This window comes from Rhea americana, unplaced genomic scaffold (genome assembly GCF_003343005.1).
Source record: "Rhea americana isolate MKP2758 unplaced genomic scaffold, rheAme1 scaffold_99, whole genome shotgun sequence".
Taxonomy (NCBI): Eukaryota; Metazoa; Chordata; class Aves; order Rheiformes; family Rheidae; genus Rhea; species Rhea americana.
Window position 1 is genome coordinate 745,166 of NW_028187188.1, and position 15,891 is coordinate 761,056.

A 15,891-nucleotide genomic window follows, 5' to 3' on the forward strand; every position below is an offset into this window, starting at 1 on the left:
TATACAGGTATATTAAAACTGAATAAGCAGCTTGCAAGTCACTGGTATTCTTGAGCAGTCTTCTGGTACTGTTTTGAGACTGCAGGATATGTTTTTGCTAAGTTGTAATAGATAATCAAAAGTAATTGAGCCACCTCAATATAATAAGCACTATGGGCCAACCAAGCCACAAAATTTGCACATGTGCAGACACTCATCCCACTTGAACTAAAGTGCAGAATACTGGCTTAGCTCCACATTCATATTTCATCTAGTAACCCCAATCAGCTGAACACAGGTATATAAATCAGTCAGTATGGCTCAGCTGAAAAAGGGAGCTCAGTTGCTTGCAATTATCTGTTGAGACCCTCAGGAAAAGTAGAAATTTTGTTTTTTCTTTGAGTGGTCATACACATTTTGCAACAGGCACTACTGGTACAGGACATGAGGTCATATGAACTCCTACTGTACACTGCTTTTAAGACACATCAGAGTAGAAATGGATAAAAAATGCACACTTTAGACTTTTGGGAATACATTCAACTTCACAAATATAACAAAACTCAAAACAAATATAAATAAAATAGCTTCCGTGGGAAACAAAATAATTTCTGCCATTAATTTATTTTTTAAAAAAGCTACTCATATTGAAGTCTCAGGGTAAAAATAGCATTTATCTTTACCCTTTCTGTCCATCAACAGTTCTGGGCCATTATGTAACTGCTAAGCACTGAGACAATTCAGTATCACAAGGGCAGCAGACGGTCTTCAGGGTTTAACTACTTTGTGTCCCAACTTTATTGCGTGAACAGCGTATCTCATTTTTCTCATCTCATCCTGAAGCCTAGTTGCTCTCCAAGTCAGTGTCTCCATCTTCTTTTTCAGATGGAGAATGTTTGGATGAATCATTGGCTTCTCCCAAAGGAACAGCCCCTTTCCGTTGTGGCAAGACACTGAAAAAAGCCTCCTTCCAGTCTCTCTTCTCCAGGTATGCAAGGATGATCTCAAACACTGCAACATCAAGAAAGACCATCAACTTCTCTACCAGGAGACACCTGAACTGGTGATAGGAACACACACACCCAAATCCATCTTTACAGGGGTCTATATGCATTTGGTTTTGGCATCTTCAAAGTAAAATCTATAGGCAAAAGCAGACAAAGCAGTTGTGCTACTACTGCAGTCTAAAGCCAAGCACCTTGAGTCTTCATTTGTGGAATAGGCTCTCTATTCTCCTGATCACTCCAGTATCCTTTCTGCTGCTGCTCCAGTTCGAATTCATTTCTCTTCAGTACAAGATGTCCCTCCTAGTACTCCATGTCTCGCAAGTGTTCTTTATACTGGCACTAATGCTTTCCTAAGTTTGACAGAAATACTGTTCTGGATGCACTTTAACAATGACCTTGTTTCTTCCCCCAGCTGTAACATACAGACAGCCCAAAGCCTTCCTAAAGTTTGCCACATCCTCATTATCTTTCTCTTTCATTTCCATCTGATGAAATATGAGCCTATGGCAAAAAATCTTGTCATTAGTCTCCCAATTTTGTGATGCTTTCCTTCAGAACTAGTGAATTTCTTGTTGTTTCCATTATACTAGTTCTCAGGTCACTCTTACTCCTCTTCTTTCATCTCAAAACTTCCTCTGACTGACAATACCCTCAAACTGCATTATATGCAAATTTCATCAGCACATTCCTATTTAGAAAAATCTCAGTTGTCCAAAATTTTAAAAGTCAGTGATGTTGAGAAGTACCAGAACTCTCAACATGACTGTGTCCCTGCAGAAGTGGTAAAGGCAGGAGGAGGCCCTGTGGTTGGTGAGTAACCAGACTAGTGTGAAAAATTTGGGACACAGAAGAGGTTCCTCAAGCTTGAAACTACAAGAAGAGTGCTAACAGGGCTGGAGAATGCCAGCTTCAAAAAATGCACCCAGCGCAAGCATTTTCAATGCCAAGCAAGAGCATATGAGAAAGGATCAAAGGAGCTGTGGAAGAAAAAAAAAAAAGAAAACAGAAAACTTACAGAAAGCCAGCCAAGCATTCAGGAAGGGAGGAGGTACATGGATCTCTTACTCACTGAGAGTCAAATTACAGAAAAGAGTGTCACATTTACTAGAGGTTTCCTGGATCCAGGTTTACTGGACAGCCAGCTGCTATCCATGACAGTGATTGAGAATAGGTGTTCATTTTACTATGGTATTTGCTTGAGAAATACAGTGAAGTTATGATCTCCCAGAGACTATTTTAATACACTTTCTGCAGTAACTTTCAACAGTATGTGGTAAAAATAGTGGCTTAAGGCAAAGAGTACAGTGAGTATGCATCTTCTCCTTTGTTTTGAAACCTCCTTTATCTGCACAGTGGAATAAACAGAACTGATGGAAATAGAAAAACTTGAACAGGACAAGAGAGACATCCATGATGCACTACAATAGCAACAAAAATATTAAGCAAGGGCAGAAAAGGCAATGGAAACAGTTACTAGACTTCATTGCATGCTGGAATAGAACGATCTGGTCTAATAACATATGTTAGAAAGTATTACCCTTAGGATACAAATCAGAGCAGGAGGAAACAAATTCTCTCAGCTGCACTTGCAATTGTGCTGTGCATACAGTGTTTAATATGAATCTCAGATCTTAAAGTTTTAAAATTTCAGATCAAGTTAAAAAAAAAACACCTATCACAAAGCCTGCTAGTTCTCTAGCATCAAATATAACACACATATGCGTGTTCCTCATGACATTTTAACATGATAATTTCAGAGTTCAGGCACTGAACTAACTGCCTGTGGAAATTTCTGAAGACTTGTTCTGAAAGAGGTTGTGGGGGAGAGCAAATTTCACGTTTAATGACGCTGTCTGTCTGTCTCCCACCACCAGAGGGCACCACTTAAAGTGCTTCAAAGACTGACAATGCAGTTAAGGGAGAATTTCTTCTACGGGACTTTCCAAATTCACACCTCTCAAAAATAGTCCCACAGGAACCCAGTAGGTCTCTCAGTCTTATCTGCTGAGCCACATACTGTACTTTGCAAGCGTTAAGTTCTGGACTGAGTGTAGGAGCCCAAAAAGCCAAATTACAGTAGAAGAGGTGAGCAATTACAGTGTTACACAAAGTAGCAAGGTAGATGCATTCATAGCAAATTTCAAAAGTCTTAGTAGAAATAGCCTTCACTCCTACAAAAGAGTTGATAACATGCAATTTGAGTGACAGCTTGATTCTATCTACCTCACTCATGTCAAGTAGTATCTTCCTGAAAATAGTCCTTTTTGATTAGGTTGTATGTTACTAGGGTTACAGCATATGTCAAAGCCTTAATTGTAGCTGCTACAATTACCTGGACTGAGCTGCTACCTCCACGTTTTCACAATTTAATTTTCCTGCCTGAAATCTTTAAGCAAAATATTGCTACAGGACAAGATTTACCTTAAAAATAAACATAATTTTTATATATTTATACACACACACACACACACACACAAAATCAGTTTGTGTTAAGAACCTCTCAGCTGCAGTTTAAAAATGTTTTAAAATGGTAGGGGAAAAAAATCTGCTATTTTATTGTGTGGGTGATATTAGGTGCATAAATATCTCTAAAAACCTGGCACAAGAAACATGGACAAGACCATAAAGCAAACAAATGAAAGTCTCAATGTAAGTGATCCAATCATATGCAGAGTGTAGACTTCTAGATAACAGGCTCCAAAATGTTGCCAGTAGAGGTCAGTATAAGATTATTGCAGAAAAGCAGTAACAGAAAGCTACAGCTTTTATAATTTTTGATGAATAATACATAAAATACATATAAAGCAACATTTAAAGATCAAGTTCTAGAAATCTGAAAAATGCTACAAATACAAGAGCTGTGGTAATTTTTTTACTTCTAGTGACACAGTAATAATAATTAAAAAAAACCCCACGGTATATTCTCTGCTATGCTTTAATACTCTTTATTATCTCACAAATGCACGCCTCATTCACCAATGGCATTTTAAGAACAAAGTTATTTCAAGAGACGTGTTCAACTGTAAAACAAACCTGAAACAGCAGGATAAAAGAACCTGAAGAAGTACAAAAACAAAAACCTCACACACTATCAAAGAAATTCCTGTAGGGTTCTGAGCAGCACTAATCTTGCACATACTTCCATTTAATCACACTGAAAAATACCAAATAGTAGATGTGAACAATTAAAAGCACGTGTGCGAGTTGAGAATTCAAGAACAGGTTAAGCATAACTGTATACTTCAATCAGAACCAGGAGTCCAGGTAAAAAAATGCAGCAAGAAAAGTCCAGCAGATGGAGCACTGCTGCTACCAAATGAGGTTAAAGCTAGAGTTACCCAAGGAGCTGCTGCCTAATAAACCTGTCAGAAGAAGGCAAAACATATTCATCTACATATATTTATCCTCCAATGAGACAAAATACACAGGATAGATTCCAGATTTTATTTACTTACCCTACAAGCCTAGAAACAATGCCAGGATAGCAAGAAAGCCAAAAATTACTCACAGCAAAGGTCAACAGAATAGGGTTTGCACTTCTAAGTGACTAAGACACCTCCTCAGTTACCTTTACATTTATTCATATACTAAAAGGTCAGGGTAACTACTTTATTCCACAAGCAACTGGATTCAAAAAAAATACTAAAATATTAAAATAAGGTATCTGCACTGTAATGCACATTTTGAGGGTTCAGTGTTTAATTCTGCAGATATATTCTATAATACTATCATTCTGTGATTTAAAGACTTACCATGGTTGACTGCTAACACTTTCCGACTGTTCATTTTCACAAAGTTTCCAAGAGGGAGTTGTGCATGACCAATTCCTAACTCTACTGCTTTTCTGTAAGTAATTCCCTGCAGGAAAGGCACAAAACCARTTCAAATTCACATTTCAAATCAGCCTATACAGATAACTACATCTGTTTTCTGGCCAGTCTTGCCAGTATTGCCATGCTCTTGCTTTAAAAAGAGTTATTTGCTAGGAAAGACACTACATGCTTTGAGAGCTACCTTAGGAAAACTTACTGCCTTAAATACATGACACACTGTGGTGTATGGTCAAGATGATMTTAACTGCAAAATCTGCTTAGGCAACTGCAACTCTAGAGCGTGACAGCCATAGCCTGTTTGAAAGACGATTTTGTGCTTAATTACAAAATTACTCAGATTGCAGCAACTAGGTATTATTTGAGAGGATGAATAAAGTTTTGGTTTTTTTTAAACCTAGCAACTCCTGTGCCAAGATGGGATAGAGTGGTATAAGAAGCAAGTAAACACTTCATACTATAACAACTATCTAAAAGACCTGCTTTAACTCTCTCTGAGCCTTCAACTGTAGACTAACTGCTGCAATCATTTGGTAAGGCTTAAGATTCATCCCTTTTTTTTAGCATCATATTGAAATATTAAATAGGTCACTAGAAATTATGCAGGACCATATTTAAAGATGAGCAGTAACAGCGCTTTAATTTCCCCAGCAGCATTCTCTGTAACACTCCAAACCTACACAGCATGATCCCATGTCCAGGTATAGAACCAGATCCCTGAGGCATACGTGTTACTTCGCCTGTGCAGGCAAACTTCTTAAAAAAGAACATTCAAGACTCAGCTACTGTTCTTCATCTATATTTGGGCACATGCACATACAAGCATACATGCAACTGCATGCACAGAAACCAAAGCCTCCTGTCTGAAAATATGGCCCTCGGTAAGCTGAGCAGTGTTATTAATTCCATTACTATATTTAAAATGAAAAGAGAAAATGCTAAAAAGCCTCAGCATGCCTGCACTCTGGAACACAAGTCACTGCTACCACCACACACTTTTTGCTTTCTTCCAAACCTTTTCGAAGAAAGTCTTCTTCTTTGAAAGACATTTTATAATTTTTGTTAGTTTACACAGGTAAAACACTAGTGTCAAACAAGATGCTCCTCTTCTCCTCCCTCCCCCTCCACCTTGCCTCCCTCCAAAAAGCTGTGAACAACTGTGGCCACCATTTACCTTGTGGTGATTGTGATCCACCAGACCTCCAATTACGTAGGCTTTCTTCTCATCCAGCTCACTGAGAACATCTGGGGAATCTGAGGTGAGATATACTAGGTCTTCTTTCTTTATTAGCTCGCTATAGTGCTCTGTTCTAATTTGGATATCCTCCAAAAGACAAGATAGTTAAAGGAAGTTACAGTCGACTAATAATTGTTGGGCAAACCATATGTTTTACAAACCCGAGGTGGAACCAGCAAATATAAAGCTAAGAGTATGTAGTTCATTATATGCCCATACGCCCTTCATTTTTTTTTCTCCTCCACAGTGCAGATTGCTTTCTGCATGAACAATCCCCAGTCCCTACCACAGGTCTCCAAAGCACTGACTTGCAAAAATTATCATGGAAGTTTCTGAAAGCCCAGAAGAGCTTCAGAAAAAAAACTAAGTTTCCACACGTTCTCTCCAGAAATTACCACGCGTTCTCTAGGGATCCCAATCATTTTCAAGTCTTCCTTTCTAAAAATGCAACCACAAGTACCTACTTAGTTAGCATTACTTGATTGATAGGAGAGGTTTGTGCTATACTTCTGAAAAGCAGTCATGACACAAGGCCTGCTGACAGTAAAGCTATTCCTTAAACGAAGAGCACTTTGCATAGATAAAATTGTTGGAACATTGGTTTGTTTTAACAGGGAGTCATAAGAAAAAAACGTGAGTTTAACAAGCCAAGCTTATTCACTACAAAACACTTCCATGTTGAGAGGCAACACAATAGAAAGAAAAAGCACACAAGAGAATTGCACCAGGACTTCAAAGTAGTGCTTTTTCCAAGAAAAAAGTGCACCGTCAAGACAAACAGCTGCTGGAACTGCCTGAAGAACTGTCTTGCCTAAGCTCTCAGAGAATGGTATCTATTCAATAAAAACAAGTGTGTAGAGATCCAAAACAAAAAACAAAACAAAACAAACAAAACAGATTCAAGCCAAGTAGTCCTTGGCTTAATCAAATTAAATTATTTAAGAGTATAAAGAGCTACACTTATTTCTAACACGTTATTATTCTGATGTCTTGGTCGGGGTGGGGGGGGAAGGGGAAGCACAGGTCCTTCACAGCAAACAACCTAGTTAACAACGATAATCTTTATTTCTGTAAGAAGAGAGGGGAAGAGAGTCAATTATTCACCTTCCAGTTCACCCATCCTTTGTCATTTTCATTCATGTTGTTCTTCAACTGTCCCCCATGGCTGGTCAAGTAAAACTTAGAAAAGAACAAACAGAAGGTACATAATATTGAGATGTTAATATGCCAATCTGCTTCCTTTCTGTACAAATCTTTTTTCTACCCTTAGCTATTAAGCTAAATAACAATTCAAGAGTTTTAGCTAAGAAAATCATGTAAGATCATATTCTTGTAGTTAGGGACACATTTAAAAGCTTTCTTTGCACATATGCAGTCCCTCTTTTGTAGCTGTACCTGTCACAGATAAAACTCAGCATCAACAAAGTGTTTCAGTGGCATGCCTGTATATGGCGCTCTTCATCTGCATGCACATACTCCCTCACATATATGATGATTTGTACGATACATGGGTTAAAAATTAATCTATTAGAACAGAAGTACTCTTTATTTTATTAAAGAGAGTGTTTAAACAAATTGTTTTGTCTGCCTACTACAGTTGTCACCAGTTTAGGTCAGTACTACCCTTCTCATATGCTTTGTACGTGAGACACAGTTTGCTTGACATGAGTTTAAGCATACCTGCACAGGATGAAATGCTTTGCGGTTTTCTGCATAACATCTCTGAATTTGCTTGTGAAGCTTCTTAACATCCTGCATACAACACAATTTGTTTTTACATAGTCCTTCAGACAGACCACCACAAAATGCTTTACCATGAGCCAGTCAGAAGCTAAAGAGAAAAAAAGGAAGCTTTTAACTGGCAAAAATGACTACTGAGAGAAAGAGTAAGCACATTGGTCTCAAAAAAAAGAGAGYCACTGTGGAGGGATTATGCTGACATGGATACATATACATCTTCCACAAAACATGTATTTAGATACTTTTATGCATGTACTCGATTTGAATTATTCTAGAAAACAAACAAAAAAAAGATCATTGAGATTATATAATATCATCCTCAAAATTCATCGAGGAATCAAGCAGTTTTTTCACTCTGCAACTACATTCAGTCTTTTAATCACAGTAAAGCCTTGAAACTGTGTAGTATATAGTTAAGAAAATTAAATGTGTAACTAATCTGAAGAACCTCAAAACAACGTAAATAATTTAGTGGCTGGTTCCAGCATTTTGACCTAAAAATTTGGACAACAGGTAACTAGTACCCTATAACATGCAACAGATATTGTTAATCAGTCATCCTTTTTGTAGGGTACCTTAAGCATTTTTAGTGTCAGTGTTCTATGAGGAAGGTGGTCTTGTAACTGATTCTCATTAAGAAACAAACCAACCCCAACAATTTGTTGCTTTTATTCATGTAGTAATTTTCAAATCTTTGGGTACCTCCAAGTTTTAAAGGATTTCAAGTGAAGAACAAAAACTGTATCACTAGAATATTTCAGCTTAAGTTTTCAGAGAAGCCAGAAAGTGTTTAATTAACTACCTCTAGTGGCCACAAACATCTTCACTTATGACATTTCAACCTTGCTCAATATCTGCAGTAAAGGCACCAGGTTTTATACCAGGCCAAATGGCAGTTCTGCCTGCCCAGGGAAGGAAACATGTTCTATAAAGGATATAGCATAGCAGGATATACTCAGGCAGCATCTCCAAAACATACCAAGGGGCTGCTCTGATTGCTTCTGTGGTAGTGCCAAGGAGCCCTCAGGAAACCTGGTTCCAACCTAGCAACCGAAGCCTCCCCAAAAATCTCACAGTCAGTGGCACTCAGCTGCATTAGGGCTGTAACGTGCTATGCATAACACTCAACAAGCAGCTAGATAGGCTTTGTAGAAGCTTGAATTTGAGCAGTCTTCCAGTGCAGATGAGAGCTGTGGCAGCAGTAGAACAGACAGGGAAGCGAAAAGTTTGCCTCAAACACCGAAGGCTGCAGATTAACATCCTTTTGTTTTAGTGGTAAACACTAACAGTGTTTTGATCTCAAAATGACAGACTAAGAACCTTCATCAGTCATCAGGTATCACATTGGTCCTTCTCATATTTACCTATCCTTTCAACATCACACCAGTTCTTTCACCTATTGTAATATCTGAGAGACAGCCCAATTTGCTTGTCTTCCTGTCCCAACTACCTCTGGCGTGACTGAGACAAAGCTCAGCATCCTCATAGTGCTAAAAATTATAAATTTCCGCAGATCATCACTAACACTGCTGGGAACTTCAGGTCCAATCCAAACGGGAAAGTAACTAAATGTGGCATTTGCAGCCTCTCCAGCAGAACCATTTTGAGGTAGAACTGCGTGCAACTTCAAGGTGAGCACGAGGCACAAACTATTTCTCTATTTCTGTCTCTGGAATCAAACCAACTTACCACAGATCCATGAGGACAAACAAGATCTTTAGCAAGCTTATACAAAGGTATATTCCAAGCCCTGAAAAAATTCAGCAGTTAAATTAAGGTCTAGCAGTTACTACATCCTAAAACATGCTAACTATTCACTGATGTCTGCTCTAAAATATTTCCGCTCTCGTATCACACCAACACTGACATTAGATATCAATTCAACATCTCTATCTGAGGGATAAATTTCTTTCACCTTTAGCACCATCAAGTCATCAAAGCTGCAGTCGACAATGAGGCGAAGCGTACTAGGAACCACTTCCTTTCGCATACGCTTTCTGTCATTCCCGTCATTATTAGGGTCCAATTTTGACTGACGTTCTAATTTTCTCTTCTGGCGTTTTTCTTTTCGTTTCTGCCTAACGAAAGATACAAATATGTACATATATGCTGAGTAAACAGATGAAAACATACTTCTATGATTAAGATAGCTGTCCCAAGACCACGTAGTTTATACTTGTCTTTTTTGCTTGAATTTGTGTTAGGCTAACACCAGCACAAAGCAGGTAACTCATCTTTATTTGCAAAGTACTGGACATAACAACTACAGAGACAGATATCTGACATAAATCCAAATGGAGTCAATAGAGCAGGTTTCATGGATTCATGAGTGCTCTGAGTCGGGTCATGTATCAGGAATAACCAAAAATACTACCAAAATTGCAGTAACAAAACAGCTTCTGTTCCACTGAACAGACCGTTTCAAGGGATTTCTGAAGCAACTGTTTGTTTCTTCTTTCCCTCCACCTCCCAGTGGGAGCAGACAGCCCAGGATCACGTTCCAGAGACAGCTTAAGAAGCACTGTGTTAACAGCCAACTGTCTTGGGAAGGAACATTTTGTGTTCAGCAAGAATAGAATAAACCAAGGTCAGTCCCTTTGCAGACTCACTTTCAACAAGACAATATAGAAATCCACCACCTTCTGCAAAACAATGCTTTAGTAGATCATAAATCAATGTGATCATTCATGGCACAATATTCTACATGTCAGAAGTAAATTTTATTCAGTGTTTGTACAATTCACCAAATCTGACAGCAACAGGAGAACAGTGCACAGCCAAATCAGAAAGGAAAAAGGCCACGCTATTTCTCCCTCTGGACAAACATGTTAAAAACACATGAGCAAGTTTGACTCCTTCCTGGTATCTTCTTCAAGAGGAGGAGCACATCTAATATGAAGACAGGATGCTTACCTTTGTAGTTTCTCGATGCTCAGATGGAGCAGCCTGTGACTATTGCTTTAAACCTGGTGTGGGAGAAAACTAGTTCAACCGCCTTGCTTTGCTAAAGCAATCTACATGCAAGTTCCGCTCACACATTATTACTATTAGCATTAAATACTACACATGATCCTAGGAAAGCCATATTGCAAAGCATACCTGCGTAGGTCTTTCTGTTCTTCCCACTGTTTCTGCTTCATCAGTTTCTTCCTTTGCCTCTTGGACATGGGTTCAAGACATCGTGCCTTGTCTGAGCTTGCCTCCTGTCTTTCTACTTGACCATCGTTTGACTTCACCTTTCCTTGCACATCAGGAACCTCTGCAGGCACAGTGCTTTCTGTTGGAACCTCTGGACTCTCTGCTGGCATTTCTGAAGACATTAGCTTTTGGTTGTCTTTTCTGACTCAATTCTTAATGCTTTGTAAATATTTCATAAAAAGCAAGCTTTTCCCCTACCAATTCTGTAAGAAACAGAACAGTAGTTATTAGAAAGATTATTTGAAGAAGTTCAATTGGAATGACTATCACTCTACACCTACCACAAACCTGAACAAAGCGGAAGTCATGAACAAGGGAGAGGGTTTTTTTGCTTAAAGTTTGGCTAGTATCTCTCAAAACAGTAACTTGCACAATACATGGAAAAAAGATAACTTGTACTCAGAAYATGTCTAAAACTCAGCTCAATATTCACCTCTAGCTATTCAACAGTTTTTTTTAATTAAAAACTTTGTGAAAACACAAAATATTCTAAGCTGAAATATGAGGAAACCCTGCCGGGTTTTTTGCAACCCTTAGGGGCAGCTCAAAGTGATTTCAAACTGGTGCGCACGTGTGTGAAGAGGATGCAACAGAAGGGAATTCTGAAATTGTATCCGAGATACTGACTTCTAAATAATGAGCCTTATCATTGTGAACCTAAGTTATTTACTGCAGACTTCCCAAAGCCAGCATTTTCAAAAGGAAACAAGCTTTATCATGTTAAAAATTATAAGTGAAAGTTCATCCCTCAAACTTTCTGATACTGTAACTTTGCCATTTAAAAGCATCACCTTTACCTTCCTCCCACCTCACACATCACTACATAATAAGCACACACAAGTAAGGAACCATAACGCATTAAATATAAGAGAAAACACAGGACTACATTGCAAACACAAGATATTTAAGTAAAAAAAAATTTAAGTAGCTTGTGAGGTAATTATGACTGTGTTTGATTACTACAATTTTTAAAAGACTGAAGTAGCTTCAGCAAAAAAAACAGTGTGAACAAGCTGTACCCCTTCAAAACTGATTTATTTCTTGTATTTGAAATAACCAAACGTGTGCTGTCAGTACACAGCTGTCAGTAGACAAAAGCCTGCACTGAACAAAAAGGGAAAGAACAGACTAAGTTGCCTATTCTTCTCCCACTGGGAGGTGGAGGGAAAAAAGAAGAAAAAAGGGAAAAAATAGACTAAACTGTTACTCAGCAAAAATGTTCTGTACTCAGCAAAAAATTACAAATCACAAATACTCCCTCTCCTTTTCAAAGGCAACTATTATTATTTTGTACACATAGCCCCTTTGCCCTCAACAAAGTTTTATGATTTTCTAAAGATACTACCTACCTCACTGGAGAACACTGCATCTACAAAGCTAACACACACACAAAAATACACTTGCCTTTTTAGTAACACAACAACCAAACACATACCTAAACCAGAAAACCAAGAGACTTTCCTCTGAATTAACACCCATTTTCCCGTTTCTGTGGCCTCAGAAACCAACATACTCTCACGTGCCAAAAGGCACAGCCCCGCAAGGCAAGGGCACATCTACACCCACCGCAAGGCACACACCCCGCAGATAGGGCTGGCGCCTGACTTTTACACGTGTCTGTACGTACATACGCACACGCAGAGATACTTTTCATGTATATGAAATATATATTACATATAATGTATATATGTACGTATAAAATACAAACATGCACACATATATATGTGCACATGCACCTATTTTTGGCTCATGCCCCTAAACTACCTCACAACCCGACAGAAGCGGTCACCTCTGCCCAGCCGCGGCCCAGGAGAGCCGCGACACCCCCCAGGTGGCAGCCCCAGCCGAGCGCCAGAAGGGAAGGAAGCGCCCCCCATGCCGCTCGGAGGCAGCCATGCTCCCCTCCCTCCGAAGGAAACCCAACCCCGAGACCACGCACCGACCCCTCCCCTCAGCTCGCCCCCCCACCCCCTCCCCCAAACGGCGGTGGCGCAGCATCAACGGGCGCGGCGACCGTTAACGTACCCGCGCGCCGCCCCACCGCGAGGGCCCGGGAGGGAGGGGGCGGGGCTCGCGCAGGCGCGTCTCGCGCTGCCGGCCCGGACTTCAAATCCCGGCGAGCAGCGGGCGACCGTTAGCGCCAACGGTCGCGCTGAGCGGAAACCCCGCGCGCGCGCAGTAACCCACGGACAGGTGGGAGCTGCGCGGGCAGGCAGCCAAACGTGCCGTCCCCGAAGGGGCTTTTAACAGCTTCACCCTCTGCCTGGTACGGCTGTAAGAAAAAATGAGGCTTCAAGAGTCCTGTGCCTTTTTTGTGTGTATGCTGGAAGGATATTTCTTAGTATTCTTTAGATTTTAGAACAGGAAGACAACGCTCGCTTAGCTGCTCAAGAAGATGATACATCAGTTACTAGGTGCTACGTCACCCTTTTTTTGGTTACAATTAAATAAATCTAGCCATGCCAAATGCACTTCAAGAACATTTTTTTGTGTGCTTCTGCACMATTGCTTTAGACACAAACTGAATTTATCTGAATTTAGTTGTCAGTTACGCTTCTGCAGCTTTTTGTTCTCACTGCAGTAGCAGAAAAGCAGGTGAGGACAGCCATGGGTGCAGCAGCCAGACTCCAGGGTCTGCCCATGCACATGCACCCAAGTGAGCTGATTGTTTGAAATCTGCACGAGTAAATGGTCGCAGGCTCAGAGGATAAGCTAATGACCCCGAYGAGAATAACAGTAATAACTGTTCCCTCTCTTAATGGCTGTGATGGCTCCACAGGATTAAGAGCAGTGAAAAGTAAGAAACCTTATTTTTATCTGATGGTTTTGATGACAATACCGAGTTCACACAGAGGCCAAAGAAGTATTTTTAAATAGTTGCATTCCTCAGAGCGGAATTTGAGTTCCAGAGAACCACAAGCAATTCCGTATTCTTTTTGCCCCTTCAAAAGGAGGCATGTTGCTTCACATTTCATGTTTTAAAAGGCCACAATCCATTAGTTCTTGATGATTGAGTGCCAATATCCAACTAATGGTGACATTTTTTTCCTCTTCAGACAACTTGCGGAAAGAATGCTCCATAGGCACAGGCAACTATTCTGGAGACTAGGATTATGAGAAAAATATATTTTGGGCAACCTAAATATATAGATAATCTGTTCTTCTCTGGTTAACGAGGCACTTGAAGCTAGCAAACATATCAGTGAGTGCTACCATAATATCCTTTTCATGTGCATCAATGTTTATCTCAAATTTCATTGGTTCCAGATATATACAGTCTTTCAATTTTAGTGCTGGTTTCAGATTTACTACTGCTATATTAAATTCACAAAACTGTATGTATGTCCCAGAGTGAGACACTGACCTTTATCTGCTGTTCATGTTTAATATTTGATTTCATTTGTGATGCTTATTTYCTTTGTTACTTTAAAAATAATTAGATTTGCTTTTGCTAGCATCTATTTAAAACCTTACTCACATTACTATTAATATCTAGATTTACATACCAGAATCACACAAGTCCAAATGCATTACCATCCCARTAAAAAATCTTTCATTTTCATTTGGTCACTAAAAGGCTGCAGGCCAGTTATTGATAGAAGCCCATTTGCTTGTTTTCTTTTTTTAAAAGTAAAAGGACACCTAAAAAAATCACACAGTACTCTGATGTGCCTTTTCATGGAAAGAAAAAGCTGTTCAGACATTTTGATTTACAGATTCGTTTTCCTCWTTTTGCAGATTCCAAAGTGGCAGTATTGCTAATTCAGACCCTTAGATCCTCAAACAGTAACACAGAGCAATGCAATATTTCCTGTGCTAAAGTCTGCCAAAGTGCTAAGTGATGACAAGACAAAATGAAGACCTGAACAGTTGCAAATACTTAGAAAGAACTGTCTAATTGAATTTAATTATTTGATATAGCCATATTACGACATTTCAAGATGCTCATTCAAATAGTGAGTTTTCCAGAGCATTTTAAAGCATTTGCAAAAGCAGCATTGCAGGGCAAGTGGCAGAATATGGAGAGAGGAAAAAGATACTCAGTGGAGGCTCAGGTTTGTAAACAGAAATCACTCCCAGTGGGTCAGATCTCATTGCAGAGCTCCCGCGGCACACCACGWGGAAAACGTAACTGGTGGGCACAAGACACAGCAATGCAAACCCAGAACGGGCAGTTTTGCCTCCCGAGGTGGTGCGCTCGCCAGCCTCCCCGCCACAGCAGCCTGGCCTGCCCACACAAACTGCTACCACCACCTCGGAGGGTCAGCAAAGGAGCAAGGGCRAAGAAATGCCTTTTGCTGTCAGTGCCGGGTAGACTGGGCCCCATAGGCCAGTAAAGAAGGGGAAGATTAGGATRTGAATCGCCTGAAGAACGCACCTTTGGAGAGTGGTTGGCCATGCATATCCTTTCTTCTGTCTCCCATGGCAGAAATGTGGGTGTCTTAGGAACATTATTGCCTGAAACAGAGCTGGAGCATTTGGGCACTAGCTGAAGGGAAAAGACGGACTTAGGTGCTTTGGTGGGTATAGCTGAAAGTTTGCGCTGAAAGCCAAAAGCTTCACTCTGTCATTTGTGAAGAGAAGACAAAAGCATTTCATTAACCTCAGAAGATGTGAGGAAATCTCATTAGTTTTATTAGGTCACATAAAGATATGAGCTTTATTGTTTGGACTCTGGAAACTGTGCAGCAACAGTAATACTTTGACCCTAGAACGTATGCCAGCATGGCCTGAGGCGTACTTCAGGGTTTGATCCTGCAAMCTCCCAGTGTAAGGCATTTTGGTGGGTGCAAAACTGTTTCCACTAGTTAACACTGACTTCAAGGATGTTAGTACTGATTTACTCCTGGCATGACAGAGATGAGGTTCAGGGCCCATGTTTTTAAGTAAGTTTTAGGAG

At 39.9% G+C, this 15,891-nt stretch overlaps 1 protein-coding gene across 4 annotated transcripts; it reads right to left on the bottom strand.

The window, feature by feature from the left end:
* Positions 1-584: 584 nt before the first annotated feature.
* Positions 585-13,066, bottom strand: TRMT10A (tRNA methyltransferase 10A). 4 transcript variants are annotated; one of them, XM_085325601.1, is made up of 8 exons: positions 13,017-13,066; positions 10,893-11,194; positions 9,709-9,871; positions 7,734-7,805; positions 7,158-7,232; positions 5,991-6,140; positions 4,739-4,844; positions 585-990 (listed from the first exon to the last, which is right to left on the bottom strand). In XM_085325601.1, exons 2-8 carry the CDS (start codon positions 11,111-11,113, stop codon positions 824-826), a joined length of 954 nt encoding a protein of 317 aa, XP_085181727.1. In that variant the 5' UTR covers positions 11,114-11,194; positions 13,017-13,066; the 3' UTR covers positions 585-823. The 4 variants fall into 4 exon arrangements, with proteins under 4 accessions (XP_085181727.1, XP_085181730.1, XP_085181728.1 ...); XM_085325604.1 differs by lacking the exon at positions 13,017-13,066 and adding an exon at positions 12,781-12,894; XM_085325602.1 differs by lacking the exon at positions 13,017-13,066 and adding an exon at positions 12,427-12,772.
* Positions 13,067-15,891: the final 2,825 nt, after the last annotated feature.

Coding starts and splice junctions, on each gene's coding strand:
- TRMT10A (XM_085325601.1), bottom strand. CDS start 11,113: ATGTCTTCAGAAATGCCAGCAGAGAGTCCAGAGGTTCCAACAGAAAGC. Junction 7,806..9,708: donor ATGACTTGATGGTGCTAAAG/GTGAAAGAAATT, acceptor TGTTGTATGCAG/GATGTTAAGAAGCTTCACAA. Junction 6,141..7,157: donor AAGGATGGGTGAACTGGAAG/GTGAATAATTGA, acceptor TGTCTTTTGGAG/GATATCCAAATTAGAACAGA.